The sequence below is a fragment of the Vidua macroura genome, chromosome 10 (genome assembly GCF_024509145.1).
Source record: "Vidua macroura isolate BioBank_ID:100142 chromosome 10, ASM2450914v1, whole genome shotgun sequence".
Lineage (NCBI taxonomy): Eukaryota > Metazoa > Chordata > Aves > Passeriformes > Viduidae > Vidua > Vidua macroura.
Genome location: NC_071580.1, coordinates 11356127 through 11369444, shown reverse-complemented (window position 1 = coordinate 11369444; position 13318 = coordinate 11356127). Strand labels below are relative to the sequence as shown.

At 45.6% G+C, this 13318-nt stretch overlaps 1 protein-coding gene across 2 annotated transcripts; it reads left to right on the top strand.

Annotated features, from left to right (window-relative positions):
* Positions 1–323: 323 nt before the first annotated feature.
* UTS2B (urotensin 2B) lies at positions 324–9496 on the top strand. Of its 2 annotated transcripts, XR_008438641.1 has the most exons (6): positions 324–575; positions 2675–2776; positions 5656–5693; positions 6990–7083; positions 8833–8913; positions 9062–9496. XR_008438641.1 is itself a non-coding variant. In XM_053986433.1 (5 exons), the coding sequence occupies exons 1-5, from the start codon at positions 452–454 to the stop codon at positions 8856–8858; spliced, it is 384 nt and encodes a 127-aa protein (XP_053842408.1). In that variant the 5' UTR covers positions 324–451; the 3' UTR covers positions 8859–9495. The 2 variants fall into 2 exon arrangements, 1 of the variants encoding a protein (XP_053842408.1); XM_053986433.1 differs by having other exon boundaries at positions 8833–9495.
* The last annotated feature ends 3822 nt before the right edge of the window (positions 9497–13318 follow it).

Here is a 13318-nt window from a genome sequence, read left to right as displayed (position 1 = left end):
GATGATAAATTACAAAACCCCATTAACCTGATTCTGTCCAAATTGGTAAAATATGGCAGCTTGTACATTAGACGAATCTTCCTTGCTAACGTGGGAGTCCCCATGCCTGAACTCTGTTAAAGCAACAGCCCTGAAAAAGTATTTTTAATGTGTGTATGTATGGAATGTATAGCAACGTGCGTGAACAGTGCACGCCTGTGGGAACATCAGAATTCATTAGATCAGTCTGATATGAGATATATTGAAGAGGTTCCATCTGACATATGTTACTGGGCTGTTCTGTCCACTCCCAGCGGAGTGAATCATATTGACAGGTTGAATTATATCTCAAGAGATATTTTTCTCCCCTCCTCCAAAGGCCATTTGCAATCACGGCACATCCACTGCCTCTTAAAAGTGAGCTCATCTGGCGCTGGTTGCATTGAAGTCCTCCACTGTGCCTGAAGGAAGGATGCTTTTGGGCTCTGGGAACGTGGAGAAGATGTGGTCTGCCCAGCTGTGTCTGGGAGTGCTGACCATCCTGACCATGGCTCTGTGTGTCCCATCAACTCATGGAGACCCTTTTTTACTCCAAGGTAAGCTGGAATACAGGCTACATGACACAGGTAGGTGGTTATCTTTTTGCTTTGCTGCTTGCCTTGGCCAATGCAACACTCTCTTCTCTGGGAAAGAAAACAAAATGAACCTCTAGCTATACTGTCTGTTAACATGGGTGCTAGCGAGAGGCTTGTTCATATTATCATGAGCCAAAGCTGTCCTTCTGCTCTGCAGCTGGCTGTATGACACCTTCTGCTAATCAATGAAAATATCAGATCTGGTGAAATCTGGTAAGGGTAGCTCTTTCTCTCCCATAAGAAAATGAAAAAAAAAATTAGAATATCAGAGAGTAGCAATTCCAGTATGTACCATAAGAGATTTGACAGCTCATAAATGTCAGTAGTACGGCGATGCTGAACTTTTTTTTCTTCACATAACTTCTTTTTATATGTACTTCTCCCATAATTTAAATTAATCTTAACTTGAGTTTATACTGCAGGGAAATGTCAGTCATTAGTGCTCTTTTTTAAAGAGTCTTGGCAGTGGAAAAAAAGAAAGTGCCGCTAAGTATGGGCTTGAAAATAACATTGCTTTTCAAATCATTTTTTCCTCTAATATCACCTATTTATTTTTGTAATTACAACCAAAACATTCCCCAGGTCACTCTATCTAAATCCTGCGTCTGTTTAGCTTTTACTGGAGTGTTTATAGCGTTGGGGTTTTTTTCCCTGTAGCAAATCCTCCAAAAAACTTAAAGTAGCTATTTTAAAATTATAACTGTCCTTCATACTTAGGAATGAGGTTTATGGCACTCCACACTAACTGCATGTTGTTCTGCTGGCTCCTCTGGGTTTATTTCCAGAGATCATAATTAGGGCCAGCGGCTTCAGCCGCAGCGTGAGGCAGGGTTGAGTCTGGCCAAATACTTGGAGCATCCCTTTGGCCAACATCCCTCAGCTTCTGCAGATTTGTGTGATGTTAGCTAATGGAGCTGATTCGCACATGCTCTTGAGCATCCTTCAGGCTCGTCTGGTACAACGTTTTGTTTCATGGGTACCAAGAATAATTGCATTCATCCCCTCAGAGGGGCTGATGGCCATATGAAAATGCATTGAGGAGAGGTCCTAAAGATCCTGGAAGAGGAGAAAAAAAAGCCTTTCTGTATAATTTCTTAGTATATTCCATGGAATTCTGTAGACATCTTCTAGGGCTTTGTAGGGTCTGGATGTGGGGTAGGGCTGTTCAGACCAAAGATTTTTTTGAATGCTCAGTCTCCCTTTAAATCTGGCTCCTATTCTGTCATTTTCAAAAATTAGTACAACATTCTAGTCTCAGATGATTCTGGAAATCTGTTAAGCAGAGATGGGAGGGTCTCAAAGCTTCCAGGGAACTGAGCAGCCCCATCCCCTGTGTCTGTTGGTTTCTGCTGAACCATTGACCTTCACAACCATTCATTTGAGGGCATAGCCACAACCACTAAAGTAAAACCACTGAGAAAGTGCCCTGAAGGGGCCTCTTAGAGAGTTCTAAATTGCTTTAGGACAGCAGCTTGGGGAGGCTTTTCCTCGAAAAATTCTGCGTGGTCTTCCTTTAAGTTCCTCCACATGAGTGAGCTCAAGAAAGGGCTGTGGGCTGCAGGGCTTTTCAGCAGTGGTACCCACACCTCAGCCCAGTGAGGAGGGACTTCCCACCTCTGTCAGCCCTGGGAAGGTGCATGCAGTGAGCGGGGAAGCTCCTGCAGTTTTGAGAAGAGAGGATGTTGTGGGCTTCTGTCTGGCTTTGCAGAGGTGCCCACTCCACCCGCCTTGCAGAAGAGCTCGGGACAGTGTAAATCAAGGTGCTGGCTTCAGCTCTCTGCAGCCAGTCGTGCTGATGAGGCTGCAGTGGAACTGGCCAGCAGCCCGGGGCTGGCAGGGAGGGCTCCCCATCCCACACCCTTCCACTGCGCAGCCCTCGCTGCCTGGACATTTTATCCTGTGCTCACACACCTTCCTTTTCCACCCTGATGAGTGCTGACAGGAGACATTTTCCTTCCACTTCTCATCCTTCTTAATTTGATTAAATGATTAACTGCATCAATTGATTAATTGATTCTTAATTTGATGAGATTGAGAAAGATGTGTTTTATGTGCTGCAGAGAACCGAGTGCTTCCAGAGAGAGAAGACACAAATCATGAGAACACATTGCTGACTCTGCTTCTTAATAAGAAATTCGCATGGCGGAGGCCAGAAAGTATTGGTAAGTGAAGGGGAGGGGAGATCTCTGCTTCTTGAATCTGTGTTTGCATGAATGCAAGGAACCTGCTTCTCTGGTTCTTCAGAAATACCAACTGCTCAGAAAGTGGAAGCAGCACTCAGTATGATGCCTACATGTGATTAATGTCAGACACTCTCCATCATGGGGCTCCGGGACTGCTTTTGCAATGCAAAGTAAAGCCACCAAAACCCATGTGCCCTAGATCCTTAGACACTCAAGACTTTGCTGGGAACATGTGTGTGTACATAAGTAAAAACAAGACATTTTTCTGCTGAGTCCCTGTGGCCCTACTGTCCCTTAGATGTTGTGTGCATTGCCTGGAGCATAGACCAGCCTTGGGAGTCACCTCTCCACCCACACCCCACACAGCCCCGTGTGCCTTTGAGAGACAGCAGCATCTTGTTATCATTTGGGGCAGGGATTTCACCAGGATTTTCCAGTGAGATCCATTGGGGTCAGGTGTAGTTTGGGACAAGGGCAAGGGGAGCTCCTGCCTGGGCCTAAGCCCCTGCTGCTGCTGGTGGAGGTTGAGACAACTGGCTTTTCCCACACAGCCACCAAAGATGGGCCAGGGAGAGGCTTTTCCTGTCTGTGCTCTGTGAACAGACACCAAATTTAAAAGCCACCCATCTGTGGCTAAACTCAGACCTGCTGAAGAGAAACTTGGGCTTTCCCTGACATGAGGCACAGCAATCACAAGCACCAAATGGATTACAGAGGTCAGCTATTCCCACGGCCACTGCAGCCAGGGGAGGGTTTGGGCTGGATGTGGTGGTCTCAGAGCAGGAAGCTGCCCTTCCCTGTGAAAACAGCTGAGAGGGGGCCCAGCAAAAACGTTGTTATGAAAATCCATTTATCAAACTGACTCAGTGCTCTTCCCCAGACCCTTGTTAATGCAGCAAGGCAGTGGTTAAACAAGCTTGGGACAAATAAATAAACATAAATAAATCAAGCCCTTGTACTAACAAAGGCATTCTTCTTGCAAAGGGGGTGCATTCAAGAAATAACATTTTTATGATAAGTTTATGGATTATTGCACTTATTACCCCTAGAGGAAAGGCTGCATTTTATGCCAGACAATTGAATATAATGAATCTCCAAGCAGAGCACAGACAGAAGATTTACAGCAGGCAGTTTCTCAAAGCTTCATCCATAAATTAACTTCCTTCTCCCTGTCTGAGATAGTCTGTTCCAAATTTCAACTGCTGTTTATTTTGTATTCGTAGCAGTCATTGGTCAAACTTACAGTTTCCAAAAAATCAAGCCAAAACAGGCACTTGAAACTCTGAAAGAGGTAAAACTGTTAATAATAATAATTCTTAAGTGATACTTTTGACTTACAGATATGCCAGGGTCTGTCTGTCTCTACCTTATGGGTATGTAAAGATATGCTTAGGAAGAGTCTGCCTGGGGTCAATGCTGATAGTGCCAGGAACAGAACCCACACCTTCTGATTCCATCCCCATCCCCATTCCCATTCCCATCTCATCTCTCAAATTGAATCCTGATGTAATGGATTTGCTCAGGAACTGCTGCTTTTACTGTTGAATGAATATCAGAAAATATTCGGGATTTTTCAACAAAACTGTTCCTTTCTTGAAGGAAGAACCAAGAAGGCAGTCAGCTCTTTCTTGGCACCCTCCTGCTCAGTTTCAAACGTTCCAAAAAAAAAAAGCCCAAGTCTGGCAATGTGTCTGTGTGCTGAAGTCTTATCTGAAATCTGAAATCAAGGGGAATTATGTCTTAAATCCCCCTGATGATCCAGACCAATGCCTGCTGCCACACTAGGAACAGAGAAAAGAGTCAGCTCCAGGGCCATTTTTTTTGTTTGCTTGTGGGCCCAGCAAAAACATTCTTTTCCTGGCTCTTCTGCTTATTTTACTGCATTTTTCCCCAAACTAGCACTTAAAACCAGTTGATCATTTTGCAGTCCCCTCCCAGGAGAGCTATTGTAGCCAGTCACTCAGCTTTGACTGAATTCATCTGTCTTATTAAAAAATTAACTGGTTTTGACATCAATTTGGGTCTGGAATAAGGTACCTAAGTCCTCAAGAGGAGTAAGACTGAAGTTCCCCACCACTGCAGCTTTCCCTATTGCTATTCCAGGCTCTTCTCAGTTCAGCTGGATGTTTCAAATCCTGTTCTTAGGCACCTAACTCTCTCCTCTCTCTGCATGGGCAGTTCATTCATCCACCTGCATAGCTTTTTTTGCCAGCAGTACAGTACTGACTAGCCTTGAGAGCTCTAAGTCTGATCTGTGAGGCTGGGCCCCAGCTCCTCATGCTTCCTTAACGTTTAGAAGTGTGGAATCCGTGCGCTTACTGCTATGTGACTTTTCCTGTTGCTCCACTCTGCCAGCCTGGCTCTTTGCTGACTTATAAATCAGTAAATTATGCTAGGTTAAATTTGTGTCTTCTGACTTCTGCCTGCATGGGTGATGTGAGGATAAACAAGTCTTAAAGGAAGCAGTGGGATTTCATATAAAAGCCAGTGACAAAAAAAGCCAGCATTAGAGATTTGCAGTTAGCAGGATTAAAATTAAAAAGCAGCAAAGAATTTCACCTGAATTGGTATCACACAGTAAGTGACCTCATTGGCCCAATTCCCCTATGGCCTGGTGAGCAGTAAAGAAGCCTCCCTCATAATGGAGAATTAGGATAAGGTCCCATAGGATTCAGCAGAGAAAACCTGCTTTTCTCTCTGTTTCTGCTGTCATTCATTTGAAGATCACTAACAGGAGTTAAATGATAACTACGTCTTTGCTTGTTGACCTCTGGAGAGGGCAAATGAAGAAATGTTTTTTTTAATTTGTGCTTCAATAAGCAATGCAGATACTGATGTTACTCTCTTCCCTCTTGCAGACTGGGAGCTGGCAAAGAAATTTGAAGAGCTTGAAGAGGTGAGAGGAGCAAATGCACAGACACATAGATGCATTTTCTTGCATGGGTAGTTAAACAATTGTGTAAGCTGTTTTTATGTCCTATCCTTCCATCTTTGCATCCTGCCACCCTTCCACCTGCTGCTATAATGTAAGCATGGATTGAGAAAAGGGGAAAGCAGAACCTGGCTAAACAGCTGCACAAGCTGGAAAAGGTAAAAAAGAGAACAGGGCTATAGACTGGTGCAATAAAAGCTGAGCAGTTCCTGCCAGTGAAGGCCAAGCCAGGAAAGAATCAAGCACCAAAGGAAATCTCCATAGGAGAAAAGGAAATCATGCTGCCTTGTATGAGCTGGCTGCATCAGGTAACAGGTTGGAGGGAAAGTCACTGCCTGCCTAAACCAGATTTTTTTCTGGACTCTCCTTGTAAGAGTGGCCCTACTCACGGTCAGAGCCCTGCTGAGCTGATCAGAGCACACATATACAAATAGAGTCCCCATCCTATACCCACTGCCCAGGAACAGGGAAAGGTCTGCAGCAACCTTAGCATGGCTCCCATTGTGCCCCAAGCCCTACAAGCAGTGGAAGTGCTTTTTTTCCCCTTCTCAGGCCAGGTCCAGATGTTGCAGCTGTTTGCATAGGTGCTAGAGGTCCTGCTAAGTACCACATGGCACTTTAATTTCACACTGAAAAATCCCAGTGCATCATGCCAGACAGGAGGCTGCCAGGTCCTCCACTAGCCTCTCACTCCAGTGCTGAGGGACATAAGCTCTGACCTTTTGAGAACAGCTCTGCCAGAGCAAAAGTCAGGATGGTGGCTGTCAATGTTCTCAGTACACAAGAAGAGAGTAGCTAAAGATGAGGAAATGCAGCAGACTGTCCACATTATAATCAAGGGAAGGTAGCAAGAACTGTGAGGGAGAGAGAGGAGGGACAGCCCAGGGCAATAGAGAAGCAATGTCCTCTGCTGCAATGTCTGGAGACTTCCTGTCCCAGCACTGTCCTGACTCTTAGTGCTGCAATATCCTTCTACACAGCCTCCTTTCCACAGGGACTTACACCTAGGGCGGAGGGAAAGAGCATGGAGTGCCCACACCACTGCCACCAAACAAGCAGCTTAATGTAGCAGGGCATGAGGAGCTACAAGTGCTCCAAAGGCAGATCCTCTGGGAGTGGTCCTGCTCCAGGGAACACTCCATCCTTCCAGTGAGGCTGCCAGCCAATCTACATGTAGCTCCTCTGCCCTGCATTTCCCAGCACTCTGTGGAGCTCCTCATGATGGGGCCCTTGTTTACTGCTGTGTTTCTGTTTAAACAGCTGGAGAAGTTGAAGGATCAGCTCTCAGCTGAGGATGGGTCAGAGGTGGCCTATGCCTTGGAAAGTCTCTCAGCATCCCAGCCCAAAAAACGCGGTAGGTTTTGAGTTTGAGCCTTGCAGCCATCTTGTCCACCCTCATTTCCAGGGCTTGCTTTGTGCAACAAAGACAGTCACAGTAAACATGCCCCAAATATGCTGAAAAGCAGCTGGTTGGCAGCTTTTCAAGCAGTCCTGGCCCTCTCTTATGGCTGGCTGGTTTAGCAGCTGCTGAGAAGGATTGTGTCCCCCAGCCCTGTCTGCTGTGGAGGTAGATACACCACCAGGTCTGCACACCCAGGACCTCATGGAGGCAGGCAGTGTCACATCCTGCTTTTCACAGAGGAGTGTGGGGTTATATGAGCCATGAGTGCCTGCCCTGGGGGGGGGAGTTCTGTATGAACACATCCCCACAGTGCACCCCTCCTTTGCTCTGGCCTCAAAGCAACTGCTGGAGGCATAATGAAGCATGTGGACTGCAGGCATTCCCCTCTGCCAAGGTCAGTGCCTCCCCACAGAGAAAAAAGGAGCACTTGTCTGCTGCTGAAAAACAGCTAAAAAGGATGTGGAAATCAACCAAGAATGCAGAGAACTAATATGTGGTATATCCCTCAGTTGGTCTCCCAGCTTTGTTTGCCCAGTCTGTATCCAGTGGCTCAGGAGCATTTTGCATGAGTGCTCCTGTGAAGCTGCCCCTGACAAGCACATGGACAGTGCTGCTCATGCTGTCTTTCAATGGATTCCTCCACAAAGCTGTAGCAGCTGTGAACCAGAAGTCACTGATGACAGATCTGGTCTAAAACCTAAAGAGCTGGTTCTGCCCTTAGCCCACATGCTCTGTGCACGTGGAAGCTGACAACTGCTAGAGAGCCAAGAGAAAATCCCTTTGTGCAAGAAAATCCCTTTGTGCAAGGCTTGCTTAGATGCTTAGGTGATCCTTAGGCAATATGCAATTTGTAAGCACCCCTGGAGGCTGTCATTAATTTGGCTAATGTAATTCATGCCCCCACCAGTCTGGAAGGTTTAATGTAGATAAAGCTACTTCCCGTTGCCAGGTTTAAATCAGATTCTGACAGGTATGAAAGCAGGGAATCTTTGTCTTCATCTAAAGTGCTTCCAGTCTGGGAGGAGCTCGTGTCTCAGCATGAGCACTGCTGATTCAGTAGGAGTTTTCTTCCAAGATCCTGCTTTCAAAAACCAGGTATAAATCTCTTCTCATATTTGATAACAGGAAACTCACATGGGATTCATGCTGGTTATGATACAGTTACTTTTTCCAGCACCAAAATATACATCCTTCCCTAATTTAGTCTTCTTAGAAGATTCTACAGAAATCCATGTTGTTTGTAAGATGGTTGATAGTAGAGTGGTAGTGACTGGGTATAAAAAAGTAAGAACCAGATCTAATCTCTCCAAGTCAGTATCCTGCTCTTCCAGTCAGCCACAGGTGCAAACCCCTGCACACACCTCTGAAGCAGCAACACTGCTGACCAGTAGGCAGGAAAGAAAAAGCTAGTTCCTGACATTGCTGAAGTGGAAGAAAAGGAAACCTTTTAAATCAAGCAACATGAAGACAACTTTTAGACCCCCTGTTTACACTATGAGCAGCTAAAAGAAACACCTTCTAAAGGTGTTGTATGAAGTCAAAGCTGGTTATTGAGATAACCAGTGTCCTGAAAGCAGAATGCTGGCTGCATGCTCCAGCTCTATCAAGACATGGGTCTTTTGAAACCTTCTCCAGGGCAAGAGTGGGAAGCTGGAATTAGTCCCTTTTATGCTGACATCCTTCTTTTGTATCCCTTCACAGCCTGCTTTTGGAAATACTGCATCTGAAGGCTTGTCAGGACCGGAGGATGAAGATGAGCCCTTCCCCAAACTGCCTTGCTGGGTATTAACATGTTAAGAGTTTGTTCTGTTCCCTCATTGTGCTGCTAATCTGGAAGCCATCCTCCATGAGTGCACCACAGCCAAGTCTAACAGGGGCCGTGACAGGAGCTGGCAGCCCACTGCCACTCTCTACTGTTCCTTTCTTCCAGGTTTAACCTACCATGATCTTCTACTCAGAAGATGCTTCCCAACTTTCTGTGCTGTCCTGTGTGTGCCATTCAGGCTGCTGCCACTGTACACTCTCCCCCTTCTCACCAGGTCCCCTGAGGCACTGAGCACTAACTCAGCTTCCCTGGGCTTGGGGCTCTGCCCACACCTGCAGACGTTGCTCTCAGTGGTGTCTGGGTTTCCTGTCACCTCCTGAGCAGGTCTGTGCTACCCTGGTGGCTGCTGCTGGGACAAGAAGGCAGGCTGGGTGTGATGTGGAGGGCTCAGGGCTGGATTGCTGAGCCAGAGCTGCTCCACGCCGTGTCCCACAGTGTGCACAGGGGAGGGCAGGCAGTGAGCTCTGGATCCTTTGGATACCATTCCAATAAAGATTTTCTGTTGCACAGAAGCATGCGTTTCTCAGTATTTGCTTTCTCAGCCCCTGCAGTGACCCAAAGTGCAGCACATTTCCCTTGATGTTGGCTCCTGTTACCTTAATAGTTCATGTGGAGTTCACAATGGAAGAAAGGCTCCCATTAAACATCTAGGGTTTTAATGTGCCTGAGAAACAGACCCTTCCTTTTGGCCAGGATCAGGAATGAGAGCTGGATCTTTTTCAGAGATATTTATGGGATACTGTCCTCATTGGACTGGACTAGATCCAATCGTCTCTACCTACTCACCCCAAAGAGATGTTTTTAGCAGAGATTTTTGGTTCATCTGGCTGGTCAATGCAGGTGCTAGCTGGCCTTTTCTACTGCAGAATTATATCTGGCCCTGTCCAAAAGGAAAAGATCACAATCCATTAGTGATTCCTACATATATTCATCTCCAGTCACATTACCCACATTTATTTGCAAAAGCAAAGGACCTCATTCTTGAAAATGTAAATTCAAAATAAATCCCAATGTTAACTTTGAGGTTTCCAACAACCTAAATGAGAGCAGGATCTGGTAGCCACTGTGAATGTGTGGAATGATTTTGACTAGCGTTGAACTGCCTCTCCAGCTCTGTTGAGCCATGTGATTTAACTGCAGCTTGCATATTACATATTCTTCCAAACGTTACCTGTGCCAAAGCTGTAATTGCCGTCCTACGCTCACTGCCTTGGGCTCTGGCAAGAAGCACAGGCTTACCACAGCAGTGCCTTGCATGCACTTCATTAACAGGAGCCCTATTCATCCTGTTGCAGGCCAAAGCCAGCACCTAGGGAATAAGGCCAGCTTACTTGATTATATCAGTGAAGTCTAATGGCATGCAAAATACAGTTTCCTGTTACCATTAGTTGTTTGTTATTTCTTTGGTGGTTATTTAGAGCCCATTTCCCAATTTGTTCTTTATTGCTTTTGTGTGAGTGAAAAAGTATGTGGGAACACACTTCCACATACCCTCACACTGGCACCAAATCCAGGAAAAAATTATAACCTATGGACAAGAATAGTCTCTCTCTTTCTTTAAAAGTTTGGTGCTCCAGCTGAAAGGGAGGTGTGTTCCAAGAGTTTCACTGAGTGCCCCAAGGTGGTGTTGAGCTCAGGTGATTTCAGCTTGCAGGAGATCCCAGTGTAAGGAAAGGCCAGAGCAGCAGGTTCCATCTGCTACCTGCTTGCTGTAGCCATGCCTTCCTGAGCCAGTGTGACAGCTCGTCAGCAAGTCAGGAAAATGAATACTGCATCTGCAGATATTTAACAGCCTGCTCTGACCCTAGACAGGAATTCCCTGGCGTGCAATGCATCATGCTGCTTAGTAGTGATTTTCTGCTACATCCTATCAGTGCGGTTATTTAAGTGCTTGTGGTACTCAAACTACCCCCTATTTCCTGACAGGCACTCTATGCTGCTGTATTAGCCGCTTGTGTTGCAGACATCAGCATGTACTGAGTGCAATTTATTAACTAATTAGAAGCAGAGGTGGTGTTGTTCCCCCCAGGCTTACCCTCTACATGGCAATGTGGGGGCCCTGTCCTTTCTCCTAAACACACAGAACAGAAACCCTTCTCCTCTACAGAGTGGCTGCTCACAACCTGCTCATGCTTGGGCAGTCACTCTTGCTAAAGTTAATGACCCACAGGCAGTAATTAAAGGGATTTCCCTGAGACATTGTAGTAGATCATGTGGATTTATTAGGAGAAAATCCTCACAGACATCTGAATGGATTTGCAAATCCAGGCAGCACAGGGCAAGTCTAGTGAGCAATGGATGCCGCTGTTTATCCTCATTTCACATTTGCTGATCTCCATGCTGTGCACTATGGCTGGAGCCATCCAACATTGTCTACAAAACCAAATTGTGGTGTTTGGCCTTTCAGACATCACTGTATTTGAAACAGCACTTGCCAATGTATAGATTTCAAAGAGTGCTTCTTGAGCCACAGGAAGTCTCAGTGTGCTCAGTGATGGACAAGGCAAAAGAACAGAAAGACTGTTGTTTTCTCCCAGGTAATCCACAGGTGCAAACCTGTGGCAGGGGAGCAGGACTGAAACTTCCAGCTCCCAGTTCTACCAACACCACCAGAGAACCCTCTGTCCTGCTTTGCTTTCACATTTCCTTTCAGATGAAGGCCATTTCTACACACAACTTTGAGCCTTTAAAACCCTGCTTTTTTTTTGGAAGCCTCGGCTAATACCTACCAATTATTAAATACTTCTATGATCCGGCAGTGTCTTTGCAAAGCTGCTGTGTTTGCACTAAATTCCTCTGGTCTCAGTCTCCAAAAATATGTCAGGCACTGATTCTGTCCATGGTTCTTTTGACTGGCAGCTGTTTGAGTGGTCAGGTCACCACTTCCATAATCTGCCCATGCCCCATACATATGGCTACCCTGCAAGCAGATTATCTGCAGCCTGTCTGGATGAACTCAGTGCAAGAAGATAAATGTTCCCTAAACTTCAAGGCAGGCTCAGGATGGATGGTGGCAATGCACTCCAGAGGACTGCCTGGGACTGCATTTGCAGGCTTGCTTCTAGCATGGACTGAAACTCTTGAGTCAGTCTACATGCACCCACCGAGCCCAGCTCTCAGACACTTCACCTGGAAACTTAAAGGCAGAAAATTAGCAGTGTGACCAGGAGAAAAGCAGGAAGCAAAAACTCAAGATCATCACATATGGACTTACAGGCCTTCTTTTTTTCTCTGGAAAGCATCTGCAGTGCTTCACCTCACACACAAGCATGGACAGCTCACCCACTGAAGGGGAAATGATCTCCTAACTCAGCTGCAGTGCTCTGGCAGATGGCAAAGATAGGGACACCTCTTGATGTGAGGATGTGAGTCACTGGTTTGTGCTGCTGCTCTCTTCACAATAAAAGTGAAGTTACTTGAAGATTTTCTATGCCTGAGCCAGTCTTGGTCTCTGGGCAGGGCTGTAGGCAAGGAGGAAAATGGAAAAGGCCCCTGTTATGTCTGAACACATGAATTAGATGTTACCTGCCCTTCTGAGTGGGAGCCTCATCTCTCACCCATTGTCCCAAAGTTCCTCACAACAGCTTTTAAGTCTCATTGATTTCCCAAATACTTTTTTTTTCATACAAGATCAGGAAATTACTGCTAAATTCCCATCTCCAGCATTGCTTCCTGCCTAACACAGGGTGTTTGGCAAGAATAACTTTTTTCCCCTTAATCCTGCATAATCCCTTTCTCAGTGGATCTTCTTTTGCAATGCTAAGGATGATTTATACCCCAGAATAGCTATCCGAGGAATTTAGCTGATATGGACCAAAGTCCAAGAAGGAGAGAGAATGTGAGGGTTAGAAAACATCAACTAGGAATCTGAGCATTGAGATGTCAGCAGAGAGCTCTTCTCTGCTGTATTTTATAATCTGGAAATAAATGAAAAGGATGAAAGAGGATTTAAGATAACCTGTTTTACTCTGAAATGAAGTGGAGAGGACATGTTTACATTTTACCAGAGTGAGAAATACTTGAACTTTTAGAGCTGGATTCTGACCATGCCCTGTGCACACATCAAGAGGCTAAAATAAGGCATATGATGCAGATGGCCTTGGAAGTGGATGACTTCATATTTGGACACTATCCTATGTTATGCATAGGGAGAAGTGAAATGTATTCGTCAACTAAAAGTCTCACCTCATTTCAGGATCTGCCATATGATGAAAACATGTCTAAATATGGTGCAGAGATAAGACTACTCAAAACATCAGGACAAATACGAAGGTCTTGTCACTGTTCTTGTTCAGACTAACTCCTAGTAAAGGCAGAAAACATCTCCTCCCAAACAGCAGTTCAAATGCATTCTAGCTTCAT

Excerpts from the sequence above, each read along its gene's own strand:
- UTS2B (XM_053986433.1), top strand. The coding sequence starts at position 452 with ATGCTTTTGGGCTCTGGGAACGTGGAGAAGATGTGGTCTGCCCAGCTG. Across the intron at positions 2,777-5,655 it reads GCGGAGGCCAGAAAGTATTG|ACTGGGAGCTGGCAAAGAAA; the intron begins GTAAGTGAAGGG and ends TCCCTCTTGCAG. Across the intron at positions 5,694-6,989 it reads AATTTGAAGAGCTTGAAGAG|CTGGAGAAGTTGAAGGATCA; the intron begins GTGAGAGGAGCA and ends CTGTTTAAACAG.